This window comes from Oryctolagus cuniculus, chromosome 7 (genome assembly GCF_051225735.1).
Source record: "Oryctolagus cuniculus isolate XC-2025 breed Fujian yellow rabbit chromosome 7, ASM5122573v1, whole genome shotgun sequence".
Classification (NCBI taxonomy): Eukaryota; Metazoa; Chordata; class Mammalia; order Lagomorpha; family Leporidae; genus Oryctolagus; species Oryctolagus cuniculus.
In genome coordinates, this window is record NC_142873.1 from 139,833,253 (window position 1) to 139,852,862 (window position 19,610).

General features: G+C 51.2%; 1 protein-coding gene across 7 annotated transcripts in view; it reads left to right on the forward strand.

Annotated features, from left to right (window-relative positions):
- Nucleotides 1-19,610, forward strand: part of CSMD2 (CUB and Sushi multiple domains 2) — a 624,779-nt gene that overhangs the window by 583,827 nt on the left and 21,342 nt on the right. For 4 of the 7 annotated variants that reach the window (XM_051832047.3, XM_051832045.3, XM_051832048.3 and 1 more), the window contains 8 exons: nt 5,115-5,291; nt 6,366-6,545; nt 6,881-7,054; nt 9,976-10,149; nt 10,451-10,524; nt 13,188-13,299; nt 13,611-13,790; nt 16,085-16,150. In XM_051832047.3, the coding sequence (XP_051688007.3) occupies nt 5,115-5,291; nt 6,366-6,545; nt 6,881-7,054; nt 9,976-10,149; nt 10,451-10,524; nt 13,188-13,299; nt 13,611-13,790; nt 16,085-16,150 (1,137 nt within the window). Of the gene's footprint in view, nt 1-5,114; nt 5,292-6,365; nt 6,546-6,880; nt 7,055-9,975; nt 10,150-10,450; nt 10,525-13,187; nt 13,300-13,610; nt 13,791-16,084; nt 16,151-19,610 lie in introns of those variants that run through there. The other 3 variants (XM_051832046.3, XM_008273718.5, XM_051832052.3) reach the window with 2 other exon arrangements.

Here is a 19,610-nt window from a genome sequence, read left to right on the forward strand (position 1 = left end):
TGCCGTTGGTTCACCCTCCAATGGCCGCCGCGGCCGGCGCACCGCGCTGATCCAATGGCAGGAGCCAGGTGCTTCTCCTGGTCTCCCATGGGGTGCAGGGCCCAAGCACTTGGGCCATCCTCCACTGCACTCCCGGGCCACAGCAGAGAGCTGGCCTGGAAGAGGGGCAACCGGGACAGAATCCGGCGCCCTGACCGGGACTAGAACCCGGTGTGCCGGCGCCACAAGGCGGAGGATTAGCCTAGTGAGCCGCGGCGCTGGCCAAAAATAATATTTTTAAGATGAAAAGAATCATGTTCTTCTCCAGACCTTTTACAGCTGCTCCCAGGAATTTCTGTCTTTCTCTTTTGAAGCACAGCCTGCACAGCACTCTCGCAGTTAGGAAGCACATCCAACAGTTGAGCGTCAGGCTGCGCGAGGAGACGCAGAACGGTGCTCACAGGACACCGTCATCCAGCAGGTGGCAGTGGGGACAGGACAGGGCAGAGTGCAATTTCCAGGCAGCAGCCCCATCGGGCTATTTTTGCTCAACTCCATTCTGCCATATAGGTGCAGACACAGAGTGAGATGTCGTGTTGCGTTTGAAGGTGGGGCTTCGCCAGGCGACTTAAGACAGGGGCAGTAAGTGGTGTGGGGAGAGGGTTGGGGTGCAAGTCACAGTTATTGAGGGAGCTTGGTGTCTAAGCTGGGCACGGAGGAGCAACTTCCTTCGTGGAGTAAGAGGCAGTGAGAAAAGGGGTAGAGCTGATGGATTGGTGGTCCCCGTAGGACCAAAAGCAGTCACAGGAGAACGAGTCCCTGGGTGTGGGAGATGAAGGTAAGAGGCAGTGTTGGGAAGCAGCCTGCTGGAAACTGAGGCTGTCGTGTTGCCCTGCAGAGCAAGGGATGTGTTCTGGCCTCTGATCAGACGATTCCTGGCCGGGAGATGAGAACAGTGTCTGCCCAGAATCGGGCCTTACTGGGGGTGCTGTTTGCAGAGTTTTGGAGGTGCAGCCCAGGAGGTTTGTGGTAGTGAGAAAGTGTAATACACACGATCTGTGTCGCTTTCCTGCCCCGTACCAGGATGGGGTCAGGTAACCACGTCAGGTGCGTTCAGAGCCAGAGGTGGGTAGTGAAGACTGTGTGCCTCGAAGTGAATTTTGTTAAGGGGGAGAGGTGGCACGCGCACATGCACACACACACACACACACACACACACTCAGCTCTTAGGGCTCTTCTGGACAAACTCCTACTTACACTTACTGGTTCTAGCACATTCCAAATATTTACTCATTTTTTTACTTATTGGAAAGGTGGAGTGACAGACAGAGATCTTCCATTCACTAGTTCACTTCCCAAATGCCCACAACAGCCAGGACTGGACCAAGTTGAAGCCAGGAGGCAGGCACTCCATCCAGGTTTCCCACATGGGTAGCAGGGACCAGAGCACCTGTGCATCACCTGTTGCCTCCCAGGCACACTAGCAAGAAGTTGGACCGCAAGTGGAGGTGGACTCAGTCCCAGGCACTCTGATATGGGGTGTGGTCTATTCAGATTTTCATTCTCCAGTCCCGGTAGGCTGATCTCTTCTCACTACCCTTATTCCGTGTCAAGTTTTCATTCATCTGTGGGTAGGTTCCTCACAATACATTAAGCTCCTCCGGAGCAGGGCACGTAACTGGGTGACTGCTGTTCTCTGCACACCTAGGCAACACAAAGAGCTGTGGAATGAATGGATGTTAGAGCTCATCTGTTGTGCTAATCAGTAGGAATTGTTTTGTAGGTTTTCTTGTAGCACCGTGTGAATGTTATATATGCTGTAAAATTAGGCTAAATCAAATCACATATTAGAAGCATACAAGCTCTAAATATCAAAGCCCCAAAGGACCATGATTTAAGTTGGTGATTTAATAACCCAGAGAATTATTACAGCAGACTTGAAAAAATGGAATTTGTCTGTGACATGTATCCTGAGGACAAAGAGGGCCGCAAAGAAATCTTCCGCTGCTTTCAGCAATCATATTATTAGTAATAACATTATGTTACCATTCTGAAACTAGTGCTATTTTGAAATGATATATTGTATAGCATATACGGGTAAAACAAATGTGAATTATTTACTATCACTAAGAGCCAATATTTTCAACATAAAAAAATTTTTAAAGAAAAAAAGTTACGGAAAACCCTTAGTCCTAAATTTGGATTGGCAGTATCGGTATACATTCATAATGTATTTTCCATTTAAAAAGTTATTTTCCTAGGGACTGGTGTTGTGGCACAGTAGGTTAAACTGTAGCTTACAATGCTGGCATCCCTTATTGAAGTACTGGTTTGAATCTTGGCTGCTCTGCTTCCCATCCAGTGCCCTGCTAATGTTCCTAGGAAGGCAATGGATGATGCCCAAGCATGTGTGGGGTCCCATTACCAACATGGGAGACCCGGATGGAGTTCCTGGCTCCTGGCTTCAGCCTGCCCAGTCCTGACTGTTGCATCCATTTAGGGAGTAAACCAAAAAATAGAAGATCTCTCTGTCTCTCTGTTTCTCTCTCCCCTCCTCCTCCTCTCCCTCCTTCTGTCTCTCCCTCTTCTCCTGTCATTTGGATTTTCAAATACATAAACCAAGAAATAAATATTTTTTTAAAAAAAGTTATTTCTCCAGCTCTACCTACTCTAGAAGTCTAGAGTCAACAGCTACTGACCACTTAGCAGTGAGCACCATTAGTGCCCAGGCTGTAGTCTCTAAATCCGCTCTCTGTCAGAAGAACCAGGTTCTTTGGGAAAATTTCCCGAATCAGGGCAGGGACTATACAAAAACACCTCTTCTCGCACCAGCACGGAATCCACCAGGGATGACTGGGGTCATAGGAAAAGGACTCAGGCGCCGACTTGAAGAGATGCCCATTGACAAAAGATGGGATAATTTGAGCCTCCATAAGATGGATAAAGGCAATGGGTGGCAACATAGTAAATCATTTCAAATCCCTAAGTTCTGAAAGATCCTTAAATAAACCAGGAATCGCCTTTAGATCTTGCTAAGGAACTCATTCACTATTCTGACATCTGATTTGGAAAGAGCCATTATCTGATTTCAGCATTAACAAATATTCAAATTTCTTCATTAACAAACTCAAATGCTTCTTTCTAGAATATAGAATTAAAATATCACCGCTATCTAACCCCTAGTGAAATAATGGATCTGGTTGATGATCATCCATTGCTGCGAAACCATTAAGTGAAAAGCTCATGGGAATTTTATGAATTCTGAGTAGGCGGGAAGACCAGAAATCATTCATCCGCTTCAACCTCATGAGCAAGAAAGCAACCAAATCATCTGTGACTGCTGGTCAGTCATCTAGGAAGCATCCTAGCCAAAGAGGAAAGCCTGATCACGGGTTCCACAGGGAGCAGGGGCAACATGGTAAACAATACCATCCTGATGCAGTTAGTACAGTTCAGACTGGGAACTTGCACAGCATAGGTGTCTGGTTTCTGCTAACAAGCTACAGAAGAGAGAACGCTAACCTCTGCATTCAGTCTTAGAGACCTGCCAACCACACGTCATGCACGAACCTTATGTGGATTTTGATTCAGATCAGTCACTGTTTAAAAAAAGGGGGGGAGGCCGGGGCCGCGGCTCACTAGGCTAATCCTCCGCCTTGCGGCGCCGGCACACCAGGTTCTAGTCCCAGTCGGGGCGCCAGATTCTGTCCCGGTTGCCCCTCTTCCAGGCCAGCTCTCTGCTGTGGCCCGGGAAGGCAGTAGAGGATGGCCCAAGTGCTTGGGCCCTGCATCCGCATGGGAGACCAGGAGAAGCACCTGGCTCCTGGCTTCGGATCAGCGCGGTGCGCTGGCCACAGTGTGCTGGCCACGGTGGCCATTTTGGGGGTGAACCAATGGCAAAGGAAGACCTTTCTCTCTGTCTCTCTTTCTCACTGTCCACTCTGCCTGTTAAATAAATAAATAAATAAATACAAGTAAAAATAAAAGGGGGCGGGGCCGCGGCTCACTAGGCTATTCCTCCGCCTGCGGCGCCGGCACCCCAGGTTCTAGTCCCAGTCGGGGCGCCGGATTCTGTCCCGGTTGCTCCTCTTCCAGTCCAGCTCTCTGCTGTGGCCCAGGAAGGCAGTGAAGGATGGCCCAAGTGCTTGGGCCCTGCACCCCATTGGAGACCGGGAGGAAGCACCTGGCTCCTGGCTTTGGGTCGGCGCATCGTGCCAACCGTAGAGGCCATTTGAGGGGGTGAACCAATGGAAGGAAGACCTTTCTCTCTGTCCCTCTCTCTCACTGTCTGACTCTGCCTGTCAAAAAAGGGGGGGGGTATGTTTAGCCTAGTGATGGTTAAGATGCTGTGTCACACACGGAAGCACCTGGGTTCAACACCCGGCTCCCACTCCTGGCCCCGGCTTCTCGCTGATGTGGATGCTGGAAGGCGGCAGCCTCACGTAGCTGACCTCTTTCCACCCACACTGGAGGCCTGGGTTGAGTTCTCGGTGCCCAGCTTCAGGTCAGCTCAGCACAAGCCATCGCAGGCACAGGGGCAGTGAACCACGGACAGGAGCTCTCTTTTTTCTTCTCTCTTTCCCCTGCCACCCATGTGGGAGCCCAGGATGGAATTCTTGGCTTTGGCCTGGCCCAGACCTGCCTATTGTTGGCAGTTGGGGAGTGAACCAGCAGATAGTAGATACCTCTCTCTGTCTCTCTCTCTCTCTCTCTCTCTCACTCTCTTTCCCTTCCTCCTTCTCTCCCTCTCTCTCTCCCTGTCTTACTCCCCATCTCCCTCTATTTGTAATTCTTCCATTCAAATAAATAAATATTTAAAATAAATAAAGAGAGGAAATCGAGGAAGATTGGATATTTGTTGGTATTAGGAATTGCTGCTTAAAATTCTAGGTGTGATAATAAAACAAATAGCCTTGTAGCCTTTTTTACTTAAAAATAATTTTTTTGAAAACTTCATCCAGGTCTCTGCTCCCTGCCTGGGGTGAGATAGATGGTCAGGAGGCAGAGGCAGCAGGAGAGTTGTCCACGCCCTCCGCAGGGTCCCTGTAGCCAGAGCCCTCCACTCTAGGCAGCTCACAGCCCCCAGTGCCACCTGCTGTGGGTCTGGTGGATAATGTGCCCCTCTGGCTTCCTAGTGATCTCCTGTGGGAACCCCGGGACGCCAAGCAATGCCCGAGTCACGTTCAGCGACGGACTAGTCTTCTCCAGCTCCATCGTCTACGAGTGTCGGGAAGGCTACTACGCCACGGGCCTGCTCAGCCGACACTGCTCCGTCAATGGCACCTGGACGGGCAGTGACCCCGAGTGCACAGGTGAGAGCCGAGGCAACCTGGCTACTGCATGCCAAAGGAGAAGGGAGTCCCCGTGAGACCAGGAGCCTGCGTGAGTCGTGTGTGAGTAGGTGGGGCAGCCCCTTCATGGAAGGCTTTCTGTTGCACACACGCGCCACTGGATCCTCCCTCAGTCCACAGAACAGCTACGATCCACCCCTGCTTTCTGAATGAGATGACAAGGCTCAGGGAGGCTGAGAAAATGTTGGCCAGTTCTTGGGCTCCAGCCAGTGCCTTCGGCCTTTTAATCTTTGAAGGCAAAACCCTAAGGCTCCACCAGATTCCCTGAGCACTTTACAGCTCCCCCTGGCCACTATCTCTGTCCCTTCCTTCTCCCTCTGTGGACCCTCCCCAACCTGAGCCTGGAGCAGCTTCATGGCTGCCCTTTCTTGCTTCCTTCCAGGGTGGCCCCAGCCCCCTTCCCTGCGAAAGCAGCCAGTGCGGCACCCAGCTAGGGAGAGATCAGGCGAGGGAATCAGACCACATCCTCCATGGAAAAGTCTCAGTCTACTGCTGCAGGCTGCCTCTGAAATCCCATGTCAGGTCCACTTTTGATCAGAGACCCTACCTTTACTCCTTACCATAACAAGACTCTGTTTCCAGGCTGTGCAGCCCACAGCGACCTGGGCAGAACAGCAGGTGCTAAGACCCACCCTGGGGCAAATTGTCTCAGGTGCTCCATTAGCGCATTAGGCTGTTCAGCCTGGAGATCCTCCCCCTCTTCCTGAGCCCCTGCTTTGTTCAGGAACAGAGCACCCTCTGGGTGCTTCCTCTCAGGGGCCTGCTTTGATTAGAAGACAGGTCTCCACAGCCCAAGGAGCTGGCCACACAAGGATGGCGTGGGCAAGGGCAGTAGGGAGGTGGGAGGGCCAATGCAGAGAGTTTTAACCAAATGAACTTGAGAATGGACCCTGGGAGCCTGTGAGGAGGGAGGGTGTGGCTGATCTGCCCTTGCCTTCTCAGACCTGGGCAGGGAGTGGAGGCATGGTATCAGGGTGCTAAGGAGAAATGGGGTCTGAACCAGGAGTGGCCAATGCTGCGTCACTCTTCTCCTAGTCATAAACTGTGGTGACCCTGGGATTCCAGCCAACGGCCTCCGACTGGGCAATGACTTCAGGTATAACAAGACCGTGACGTACCAGTGCGTCCCTGGATACATGATGGAGTCACATCGGGTGTCCGTGCTGAGCTGCACCAAGGACCGGACATGGAATGGCACCAAGCCTGTCTGCAAAGGTGCGTCAGAAGGCCGCAGATGTGGACGGAGGGCCTTGAGCCCCGGGGCAGGGCATGGGGGTGGTAAGACAGAGCCCTAGCATTTTTCCAAGGAGAGAACTGTCCCATAGCCATCTGCCAGGAGGGAGTGGGAAGGGACCTGACCCTCAGACATCAACAGAGGGCACTGGGCAATGCAGAAAGTCAGAGCTGCCACACCCAGACGGCTCCTCTCTGGCTCCTCCTGCCGGGCCACGCTCCCAGGAGGTGCGGGGCAGCCACAGATACCGGTGATGACAACTGGGCTGGTTCTCCCAGGGCAGCACCAGAACTCAGCCTCCCTGGTCTCCCCCCAGCTATCATGTGCAAGCCGCCTCAGCTCATCCCCAACGGGAAGGTGGTGGGATCCGACTTCATGTGGGGCTCGAGCGTGACTTACGCCTGCCTGGAGGGCTACCAGCTCTCGCTGCCCGCGGTGCTCACCTGCGAGGGGAATGGGTCCTGGACCGGAGAGCTGCCGCAGTGCTTCCGTAAGTGGCTCAGCGGGGCCCCTGGAGCCCCCCATCTGCTGGCCCCTTCCCTTTCCTTCCTCGTTGCTCTGTGCTGGGAGGCCTGGGGTAGATCGTCCCCTCCTGAAAACCAGGGCAGAGCTCTGTGAAAGAGGGAAGGAGTTTATGGCCATACCACCCTGAACACTGCCAGGAGTCAGAGTGGGGGGCAATAAGCCACAGGCCAGGCGTTGTTTTCCTGGCATGAAAGATTGTTAAGGCCGGACGATCTGGGGATGCCCTGTGCTAGCAACGTGCCTGTCTTCCTGGAAAACGTTCCAAAAGTGTCCTAAAGAGCCCCAAGTCCATTCCAGGATGAACTACTCATTGAGGACCCCAGAGTTGCTTGTCACCCCCCACACCTGGGCATGCTTTGTATAAAAACAGGACCTGTTTTTTTTATTATTATTATTTGTATGTCTGAGAGAGAGCTCCCACCAGCTGGTTCACGCCCCAGATACCCACAGGAAGGCTGAACCAGGGCTGGACCCAGGAGCTGGAAACACAACCCAAGCCTCCCATGTGGACGGCAGGGGCCCAGTCACTTGAGTCAGCCTCGTTGCCTTTCCAGGTGTGCAGAAAGAAAGCTGGAGCCGGGAGCAGAACCCGGGCACTCTGATGCGGGCTGTGATGTCTGCATTGCCAAGCCAAATGCCCAGACCCGCTTTTTCTTTCTACTCGACATTTCTCTAACTATTCACATGCTCATGAGACTTTCTGGGTACCTCTACCTCTGAACATCTGCTTCTTTCTGGGAATTTCCACAGAAGTTCAGGCCAGCAGCTCAAAAGTGGACACGGGTGCTCGGTACATAATTAACTTCTCAGCAGCAAGTCACAGGGCAGAGTCTGGACTCAGCCACCTCACTTTGCCCCTTGAGGAATAGCCAAGTTACTTTTTAACAATGAATAAGGTCAAAGTCCTAGGGGGAAAATTGTACATACAAGAAAATACAAAGAAGAAGCTAAAAATCACCTGAACTGTCACTTCCCGAAGATAACTACATCTAAGCTTTGGATTGTGCCTCCACGTGGACCAGTTTTTGCACATGTAGTAACCTGTGTGTTGCAATGTGTATGAGTAGAATCTCCTATAAATGCTATTAGGCCATGCTGTACACACTGTTTCATAACTCATACCCATTGATAGGCCACCAAAAGCTGTCCATCAGCACCTTTGGCTATCAATGCTGATCCACCTATCATAGATGCTGATGGCTTTGAAGAATGTCCTTGTTGTAGATCCCTCAGTCTTCTAGTGGGTGACCAAGTCAGGTGGTCTCCGACTTCATGGTAGAGCAGTTCTGTAACCAACAGCCCTGAAAATAGCACTTCTTGACGCTTGTGGTGAAAGCCTAGGAGTGAGAGGGCTGGGCCAAGCAGCAGGCACGCTGTGCTCCTTGACGCGTGTCACCCAGCCGTCTTCCAGAAAGAAGGCCCCGGGGGACATCCCCGCAGCAGTCTCTCACTCACACCTCTCCGGCAGTGGAGGTTGCTTGTCAGACATCTGCATGTCTTCCTTGCGCTGTCTCGTCGTGGGCCTGCGAGCTTCTGAGCAGCGTGGCTTTGCGTTGCCTTCTCACCGGCCAGCCTGGGCGCCCCGCCTGCCAGGCACCAGCCGCAGGCCCAGCGTCCACTTTATTTTGCATGAGGTTGTGAACCTCCTGACTCCACGAGGATGCTTCCAGAAGTTCGTGGGAAACTCACATAACCTTTAATTCTGTCTTCCTGAGGACCTTTAGAAGCCCCCTCACCTACACACACACACTCATATCACAGCACGGAGTGACACTTGAGGGGCTGTCAGAGAGAGCTTTGCAGCCCACAGCTAATGATATGCTCTGACAATAACATGACCTGAATGAAATGGGCACGCTAGGCCAGCGCCACGGCTCACTTGACTACTCCTCCGCCTGCGGCACCGGCACCCCGGGTTCTAGTCCTGGTTGGGGTGCCGGATTCTGTCCCGGTTGCTCCTCTTCCAGTCCAGCTCTCTGCTGTGGCTGGGGAAGGCAGTGGAGGATGGCCCAAGTGCTTGGGCCCTATACCCGCATGGGAGACCAGGAGGAAGCACCTGGCTCCCAGCTTCGGATCAGCGCGGTGCGCCGGCCATAGAAGCCATTTGGGGAGTGAACCAATGGAAGGAAGACCTTTATCTCTGTCTCTCTCTCTCTCTCACTGTCTAACTCTGCCTGTCAAAAATAAATAAATAAATAATAAATAAATAAATAAAAAAGAAATGGGCACACTCACATACTCCCAGCACAGTGTAAGTGGGCACCCTTGGAAAAGGAATGTGGCAGTACACATCTAGAGCTGGCAGCATGCTCCAACCTTCAAAGTAACATGCCATGCCTAAATTGTAAACCATGTGAAAGAAAAGTTGTACATAACTTTACAATAGGAGATGTCTGGTCGGAGGATTATGATAAAGTACAATTATGATACTGCCCCCATTGCAGAACTGTGGGGCCAGTACTGGTAACGTCACACATGTGGAAAATGTTTCCAGGATGCCATTAGGTGAACCAAGCCACAGCCACAATCACACCAGCCTTGGATTTGCAGCTGTGCACAAGTTCACACGCATCCAAGTGAGAGCTAGCAGGGAAGGTGCACGAGAATGAAGGGAAAATTCTGGGTGGGTTATTTTTTCTCATTGCTCCAACCCTACTGAAGTGTCCCCCATGACTGGGATGGTGGAGCATAAGCATTAGGGTGTGGGCAGGAGAGGAAGCACGTGGCAGCGGCAGCCCCAAGGCGGTTGTAAGTACTAAGCTCTTACCCGGGACTGAACCCGGGTTTCCCGAGTTCAGGTGGAACCTGCAGGAAGACAGGACACAGGCAGACGAAGACCAGGTTCTGGAAAGTAGCTCGAGCCTGCCTTTCTCCTTTGCTTCCCAGCGGTGTTCTGCGGAGACCCAGGCGTCCCGCCCCGCGGGAGGAGAGAAGACCGAGGCTTCTCCTACAGGTCGTCCGTCTCCTACTCCTGCCAGCCCCCTCTGCTGCTGGTGGGCTCTCCACGAAGGTTTTGCCAGTCGGACGGGACGTGGAGTGGTACCCAGCCCAGCTGCGTAGGTGAGAGGTGCTCCGGGCAGAGGGTGGCCGGGCTGGTGGCAGGTGAGGCCTTCCGTCCCTAGTCTTGGGCGGTCTTATCTGCACGAGGGCACAGGTGCTGTCTGGGATGCTTGGAGCAGGATATGAAGTAGCCCGAGCGAGTGTGCACCGGGGGTGGACTGGCCAGCGGGAGGCGTGAGGCAGGTGCAGATCTGGGAAGGCGGGAGGTGGCCCGTTTTCTTCCCTGCACCTGTTTCTCAGGGCGCACCAAGGCAGAGAAAGTTCAGTGACCACAGGGCCTTGTCTTTGTTTTGCGATTCAGATCCGACGCTGACTGTGTGTGCAGACCCCGGCAAGCCACAGTTTGGGATGCAGAACAGTTCCCAGGGCTATCAGGTAAGGAGAGCACCAAGCCTGGGCCTTCCTGCCTCCTGTCCCTGCCCATCAGCGACCCCAGGGACCTCCCTCCTGACAGCACCCAGCGAGGCCGAGACCCTGGAAACCAGAGAAGGGAAGCGCCCTGCCTCTTTGGTTCGTGCTCCACAGGAGTGCCTCTCAGCATCCTGCTTCCTTCAGAGAAGCCAGGGAGGAAGAGGGCGTGCCGGTGTCGTTCTAAGACACTTCCCAGCTGCTGGCAGCTGGGGCACACGCAGACCTTGGGTCCTCAAGGTTCCTGCAGCCCCACCGTGGAGCCGAGCTCGACCGGCCAGCAGGGGCGAGCAAGGGCCACTGTGAGGCAGGCCAGGCACCCGAGAACGAGCACTGGGAGGAGGAAAGGGCTGGGACAGCCTGGGCTGGGACACTCAACAGAGGGGGAGGCAGGAAGGCACAGCCTGAGGCAGACAATGAACTGGAGCCAAGAGACACCCAGGAGAAAATTGGGGACTGCGGTCTAATCGGGTGATGTAGTTCCTGCTGTCAGCACTCATTCAGCCACTGCTGATGACCTAAGACGGTCCTCGGAACGAGGAACACAAGGAGGGGAGTGGGACCAGGGCAGCCGGCCCCTGCTCCAGTGAGACCGCACGGCTGGTGAGGACAAGCACACAAGCAAGGTCACTGCTGAGACCTCCCCTAAGCACCAGCCAGGGCCAAGCGAGGGGGCGTGAACAGCGCTGAGGTGCTACCTTAGGGACGGCAGTGAGGAAAGAGCCCTGCTGAGGGCAACACGTTACATGGGGAGGGTCAGCCGCATGCGCAGCCGGTGGCCTTCCCAGGGAGCATGGTGGGGACCAACGGGCAGGCCTGCCATTGAGTCTACAGTGTGGTGAGAGAGGCAGGTGACGACATCAGACGGCTGGGTGAGGCTTGCAAGCACACTTCACCAGCTCCTGGGAACACACCCCGGATGCTTGTTTGCATGTGACCAGGAGACAGGAGAATTATGGTGTGGTCACACGGTAGGTTGTTCTACTGCAGCGAGAGTGAATGATGCGGCTCCCTGCGGCACAGGTCTGTCTAGAAACACACTAGTGAGTGAAACCTACCAAGTGTTTGGAGATGCGTGCGCGCATATGGGATAGGCTCATCACCACAAAGCTCACGATAGCAGGTGCCGTCCAGGGCGCTAAGGAGCAGCTTGGGGTAAGAGCATCCTTGCTCCAAGCATCAGGCTCCACTGTGGCATCCATTTCATTCTCACACTTCATCTCTGTACAAGGGGTCTTCAGAAAGCCCACAGGACATGCACACTATGAAACAAGCTAGGCACGGATTCAAAGCATTTGCACCAAAATAAGCTTCGCTTTAAATTCCTTTTTTTTTTCCCATGAATTTTTGAAGTCCCCTTTTATGTGTTCCCTGCATTGATCAGGTGTCACACAATAGTTTTTTGCCAAGAAGGCGGCCTGGGTCAGGTCACATGGCATTTTAGGGCTGGGACCAGCATTTTGGTTTTTATGCTGAAAGTCATTTGAAAGCAACGCTATCGGATTCGTCGTTTGACATATCACTCGGGCTGCTGAGTAGACGATGAATAACAAGAGATCACAAATAGAAACACTCAGACAAGGAGGGCACTGTTGTCACGGCTCAGGAGAGGGACAGGGGCGGCATTGTGTGACAGGAGTGACAGGGAGGCAGAGAGGTGTTCAGAACGCACCGTGCAGGTAGAACAAAGAGGACTTCTCGGTGTGTTGGACGGAGGGTTCTGTGGAATCAAACGTGACCTGAGGTTTTGATGTGTTCCGCTAGGCAGATAAAGATGCCGTATTTGCTGAAACAAATGATGGAATCCAAGAAGCACCTAGGTTAGGCGTGGATGGCAAGAATGGAGAACGAAAGGGTCACCTTGCCTTTGAATTTGCTCCCGGACGTAATGGGGACAGTGGGAGTGGTTGAGCTGGGGAGCAGTGAAATCAAACTGCAGTGTGGGAATCTGGTCCCACCCCCAAAATTCTGCCAGATGGGTGTGGAGTGGGAGAGACAGAGCCGGCAGTTACAGGAGTCAGGAATCCATGGGGGGATGGAAGTGGGGGACAGCTGATGAGAGGGCAGGATAGTGTGGGGGTGGCACTTCTGCTCAGGGGTTCTTTGCAAACAGGGCGCCCACAGGTGTCTGTGCAAGGTAAAAAAGCCTCTCTCAGCTTTAAGGAACTTATGGTTCATAGGAGAAAGGGACACACACACACACACAGACACAAGCCATCACTTAATTTTGCATAGTTCTTCATCCAAGTGTCACGGTGCTCCCGTGCAGCTGGGGCAGGATGGAAGAGTAAAGTTCAGGGAGTGCCGTCCAGTGAGCCAGCGCAGAAGCCAGGGCTCAGATCCAGCGTCTTCTGACCCCGAGTTGGGCACTCTGTCTACTGCAGCGTGCCGTGTGCACAGGGGAGCCCTGATCTGGCTCCTGGGATTGGAGGAGGCCGGGGGGAAGAGGCGTGGTGTCAGCTGCCCCAAAGGATAAATAGATTTCACCCAGCAGAGAAGGGGAGGGTATCATTGCCGGCAGAGGCAGCAGCCTGGGCAGCAGGTGGGCCACAGAAGCGTCTGTAACTCGGGGGGAGGCGTATGAGGCGTTGCTGGATGGAAGGCGATGGAACCTTCCGTCCATGCCACAGGTCGGAAGCACCGTGCTCTTCCGCTGTCAGAAAGGCTACCTGCTCCAGGGTTCCACCACCAGGACCTGCCTCCCGAACCTGACGTGGAGCGGCACCCCGCCCGACTGTGTCCGTGAGTGCACTCACCCGCATCCCGACATGCTTGCATGCTGTCAGTGACAGGGAGCTCACTACTCGTCGTTTGGGCCAATATTCGTTTCTCTGTAGTCCTTACCCCTTGGGCCCTCATAGACATCCACGTGAACGTTCACCTAGGCCTAGTGATGCCAGCCTGGGGCCGGGGAGAGGAGCCGGGAGGGCTGTGAAAGGGCCCAGAAGGGGCAGGAAGAGGATGCCCCACCTGGGAACAGGGGCGTGAATGGCCCAAGAGGCCCCTGGAGACCCTCAGCCCCTCGGGCTCAGCACTCCCTCCCTCTCGCCCAGCCCACCACTGCAGGCAGCCAGAGACGCCCACCCACGCCAACGTCGGGGCCCTGGACCTGCCCTCCATGGGCTACACGCTCATCTACTCCTGCCAGGAGGGCTTCACTCTGAAGGGCGGCTCCGAGCACCGCACCTGCAAAGCAGATGGCAGCTGGACAGGCAAGCCGCCCATCTGCCTGGGTGAGTGTGCTGGCTCTGTGAACCTCCCCCCCACCCCCCACCCCCGGGGTGGGAGGCCAAAGTGAGGACTGACCTTGAGCTGAAAGGCGACAAGAGAGAAGGCAGAATTGGACTTCCAGAAGCTACCTCCTGCCTCTGGTTGTCTGAGGGGTAGAGTCTGTAGGAGACTCAACCAGAGCAGTAAAAACAATTTAAAAGACCAGAGGAGTTACGGGGCAGGTGTTTGGCCTGGAGGTTAAAACACCCATATCCCATTCTGAAGGGCCTGGGTATGAATCCCAGCTCTGCTGCCAGTCCCAGCTTCCTGTTAGCCACGATGGCTCAAGGAGCTGGGTCCTTACCACCCACATGGGAGACGTGGATGGAGTTCCTGAACCCTGCTGCAGCCTGGCCCAGCCCCTGGACTGGCTGTTGTAGGCATTTGGGGAAGTCAGTCTCTCTCTCTCTCTCTCTCTCTCTCTCTCCCCCCCTCCTCCCCCCCCCCCCACAAATAAATAAGCAAATAATTTTTAAAAACACTAGCACAAATTTTTAAAATGAAGAAATTTTAAGGGGATCAGTTTGCTACTGGAATCGCATTGAGCTCCTACAGGTGCTGATCTCGCCGTAGGCCAGGCACATTTCTGTGGGTTAATGCCAATCCTCACAGCCACCCTCCGAGGTCCCCATGGAGTCGATGAGGAAACTGAGGCACAGAGAAGCCCAGGCCACCTGCTGCCGAGGGGGCAGAGCAGGAGACCCGGCTGATGCTCTGACCAGGATCCGTGCTCTGAGCCCTCTTCCTCCCTGCCCCGTGAGGACCTCAGGGCAGCACCTCTGTCAGGGCCAGCGTTCTGTAGCATTGTTTTAGTTTCACCGCATTAATTTTTATAAGGTTCTTGTATTTATGGAAAGTATCATTTGTTTTACTCTTTAGTTTTTTAGTTTTTAATTGACATATAATATTTGTACATAGTTACAAGGTACAGGAGGACAATGAATAATGATTAAATCAGGGTAATTAGCATTTGCATCTATTCAAACACTTATCATTATGTTTTTCCATATATGGGGGTAGTATCGGTTTCTTTTTTAAAATTCATTTATTATTCAGGCTGGCGCCGCGGCTCACTAGGCTAATCCTCCGCCTTGCAGCGCCGGCACACCGGGTTCTAGTCCCGGTCGGGGCGCCGGATTCTGTCCCGGTTGCCCCTCTTCCAGGCCAGCTCTCTGCTGTGGCCCGGGAGTGCAGTGGAGGATGGCCCAAGTGCTTGGGCCCTGCACCCCATGGGAGACCAGGAGAAGCACCTGGCTCCTGCCATCGGATCGGCGCGGTGCGCTGGTTGCAGCGCGCCGGCCGCGGCGGCCATTGGAGGGTGAACCAACGGCAAAGGAAGACCTTTCTCTCTGTCTCTGTCTCTCTCACTGTCCACTCCTGCCTGTCAAAAAAAAATCATTTATTATTCATTTTTTATTGTGTAAAAATGTACATAAAACAAAAGGTAAGGTGTACAATTCAGTGGCATTAGTTACCTGCATGACATGGTATAACCATTACCACTGTCTGTTTCTAGAATTTCTTCCTCACCCCAAACAGAAGCTCTGCACCTGTTGAACAGTAGTTTCCATCTCCCCGTCCCCTAGCCCGGGGAAACCTTGCTTGTGTTTTCTGTCTCTCTGAATCCACCTGTGAGCCAGGAGCCTCTTCCAGGTCTCCTATGCGGGTGCAGGGCCCAAAGCGTGTGGGCCATCTTCTGCTGCTTCCCCAGGCCATGGCAGAGAGCTGGATTGGAAAAGGAGCAGCCAGGGTTCAAACTGGTGCCCATATGGGATGCCAGCACCACAGGCAGAAGCATAGCCTACCATGCCACAGCACCAGACCCTTAACACCTGCTTTTTTGTGTCTGGTTCATTTCACATAGCAGAGTGTTTTCCAGGCTCATCCATGTTGCAAGAGCTATCAGAAGTTCATGCTTTTTTATGGCCGAATGGAATTGGGTTTGCTGGATCATGCGGAAATTCTATTTTGAGTTTTTCTCCTGACTACTTCAAGATTATGATTACAAGACTCTACAGCTAAATCACATATACATCTCTATCCTCATGCCTAAATATTTCAGTAACTGATTTCCTCGATATTTTATTCTTCTGCGATAAATCTATGGCTTCACAAATCCATCAGAGCAGCCCCTTATGTCTAAACAGATAAACCCAAAGCAAGATCTCAGAGTAACACGCTGACCTGGTGGCCATTGTTTTCCAAGTAGAGTGTGAACTAGAGGCTGAACCTGTTGTCTTCCATTCTTTCTCCCCAGCAGAGGTCCGGCCCAGTGGGAGACCCATCAACACAGCCCGAGAGCCGCCACTCACCCAAGCCTCAGGTACGTACGTCCCCATCACTGGCTCCAGACACTGGTGGTGCTTCCGTCACCTAGTTGGCCAGAAACGTGCATGTGAGCTGCTGAGTGGCCAGGGGAAGAAGTGAACAACAGCTGCCGACCCAAGCAGGAGTCCCCACCTGACTCCTGGGCCCAGGCAGGCTCCCGGAGGAAGGAGAAGCCCCATCCAGGAGAGACCAAGGGCAAGGGGCCAGGGCCTTCCAGACACATGTCCAGGGCTTCAAGCTCTGGAACTATCTAGAACCATAGCCCCTCCTGGCACAGGACCACCAGTGTGTGGTCATCCAGACACACAGGCCCAAGTCCTGTCCAGGGAGCTTCCTGGACAGGTGACCTTTCTAAAACAGGATTGGTGTCTTTGCAAGTACCACGTGCAGAACTGAACTCAGAACAGTAGCCGTGACCTGACCACTGCAGAATCCTCATAGCCTTTCTCCCTGCGTCCATCATGTCAGCATGTGTAGTACATGGGAAACTAGACCAGGTTGGGCGTGCTAAGTTCAGTTCAGGTGCCGCTTTGGCCTCTAATGAGCTGAGTTCTTGGGCGGATGGGCTCTACCTCTGAGGTCCAGTCTTCCTGTGGTGAAGCAGGGATCAGCATTCCCACCTAAGAGATTTGCTGCAAGGGTACGTGACAGTTTTACTCGCTATCACCCCTTCCATGCTTTTATGTGTGTGATATCCTGTAATACACAGTGACAACATTAGATCATCTTTAAGAAAACTTTTATTTAATAAATATAAATTTCAAAAGTACAACTTTTGGAGTATAGCGGTTTTTCCCCCCATAACTACCCCCACACCCACAAACCATCCCATCTCCTACTCCCTCTCCTATCCCATTCTTCATTAAGATTCATTTTTAATTATCTTTATATACAGAAGATCAACTTAGTATCTACTAAGTAAAGATTTCAACAGTTTGCACCCACACAGACACACAAAGTATAAAGTACTGTTTGAAGACTAGTTTTACCATTAATTTGCATAGTACAACTCATTAAGGACAGAGATCCTACATTGGGAGTAAGTGCACAGTGACTCCTGTTGATTTAACAATTGACACTCTTATTTATGATGTCAGTAATCACCCGAGGGTCTTGTCATGAGCTGCCAAGGCTATGGAAGCCTCTTGAGTTCACAAACTCCTACCTTATTTAGACAAGGCCATTTAGACAAGGTACCTTCAGAGCAAGGTACCTCCTTCTTTGATGGCACGTTCTTTCCACTGGGATCTCACTCACAGAGATCTTTCATTTAGGTAATTTTTTGCCACAGTGCCTTGGCTGTCCATGTCTGAGAAACCCTCATGGGCTTTTTAGCCATATCCAAATGCCTTAAGGGCTGATTCTGAGGCCAAAGTGCTTTTTAGGGCATTTGCCATTCCCTGAGTCTGCTATGTGCCCCGCTTCCAGTGTTGGGTCGTTCTATCCTTCTTAATTCTATCAGTTATTATTAGCAGACACTAGTCTTATTTATGTGATTCCTTTGACACTTAATCCTGTCTTTATGATCATTTATGAACTTAAACTGATCACCTTAACTAGTAAGATGGCATTGGTACCTGCCACCTTAATGGGATCTGGAGTCCCATGGCACATTTCTAGCTCTACCATTAGGGGTAAGTCCGAGTGAGCATGTGCTGAACTGTACATCTCCTCCCTCTCTTATTCCTACTCTTATTTTTAACAGGGATCAATTTTCAGTTAAATTTAAACACCTAGGAATAATTGTGTGTTAATTAAGAGAAAATACTGAAAAAAATAAAATAGTAAGTTGTTCCTCGACAGGACAAGGGCTGTTCAAGTCATTGTTTCTCATAATGTCAGTTTTACTTCTATAGGTTTCCTTTTAGGTGCTCAGTTAGTTGTCACAGATCTGGGAGAACATATGATATTTGTCCCTTTGGGACTGGCTTATTTCACTCAGCATGATGTTTTCCAGATTCCTCCATTTTGTTGCAAATGACTGGATTTCATTTTTTTTAGCGCTGTGTAGTATTCTATAGAGTACATATCCCATAATTTCTTTATCCAGTCTTCTGTTGATGGGCATTTAGGTTGATTCCATGTCTTAGCTATTGTGAATCGAGCTGCAATAAACATTGAGATGCAGATAGCTCTTTTATTTGCCAATTTAATTTCCCTTGGGTAGATTCCGAGGAGTGGGATGGCTGGGTTGTGTGGTAGGGCTATAGTCAGGTTTCTGAGGAATCTCCAAACTGTCTTCCATAGTGGCTTTACCAGTTTGCATTCCCACTAACAGTGGATTAATGTGCCTTTTCCCCCACATCCTTGCCAGCATCTGTTGTTAGTTGACTTCTGTATGTAAGCCATTCTAACCAGGGTAAAGTGAAACCTCATTGTGGTTTTGATTTGCATTTCCCTGATTGCTAGTGATCCTGAACATTTTTTCATGTGTTTGTTGGCCGTTTGGATTTCCTCTTTTGAAAAATGTCTATTGAGGTCCTCGGCCCATCTCTTAAGTGGGTTGTTTGTTTTGTTGTGGAGTTTCTTGATCTCTTTGTAGATTCTGGTTATTAATCCTTTATCAGTTCCATAATTTGCAAATATTTTCTCCCATTCTGTCAGTTGCCTCTTCACTTTCCTGACTGTTTCTTTTGCAGAACAGAAACTTCTCAATTTGATGGAATCCAATTGTTAATTTTTGCTTTGACTGCCTGTACCTCTGGGGTCTTTTCCAAGAAGTCTTTGCCTGTGCCAATATCTTACAGGGTTTCTCTGATGTTCTCTAATAACGTGATGGTGTCGGGTCATAGATTTATGTCTTTAATCCATGTTGAGTAGATTTTTGTGTAAGGCAGGGGTCTTCATACTTCTGCATGTGGAAATCCAGTTTTCCGAGCACCATTTGTTGAAGAGACTGTCCTTGCTCCAGGAATTGATTTTAGATCCTTGATCAAATATTAGTTGGTTTTAGATGTGTGGATTGGTTTCTGCTGTTTCTTTTCTGTTCCATTGGTTTATCCATCTGTTTTTGTACCAGTACCATGCTGTTTTGATTTTAATTGTCGTGTAGTATGTCTTGAAATTTGGTATTGTGATGCTTCCTGCTCTGTTTGTGTTGTGTAATATTGCTTTAACTATTTGAGGTCTCCCGTGTCTCCATATGAATTTCAGCATCATTTTTCCAGATCTGAGAAGAATGTCTTTGTTATTTTGATTGGTATCACATTGAATCTATAAATTGCTTTTGGGAGAATGGACACTTTGATGATATTGATTCTTCCAATCCATGAACATGGAAGATTTTTCCATTTTTTTTTTTTGTATCCTCTTTATTTCTTTCTTTAAAGTTTTGTAATTCTCATCGTAGAGATCTTTGACATCCTTGGTTAAGTTTATTCCAAGGTATTTGATTTTTTTGTAGCTATTGTGAATGGGATTGATCTTAGAAGTTCTTTCTCTGCCATGGCTGCTGA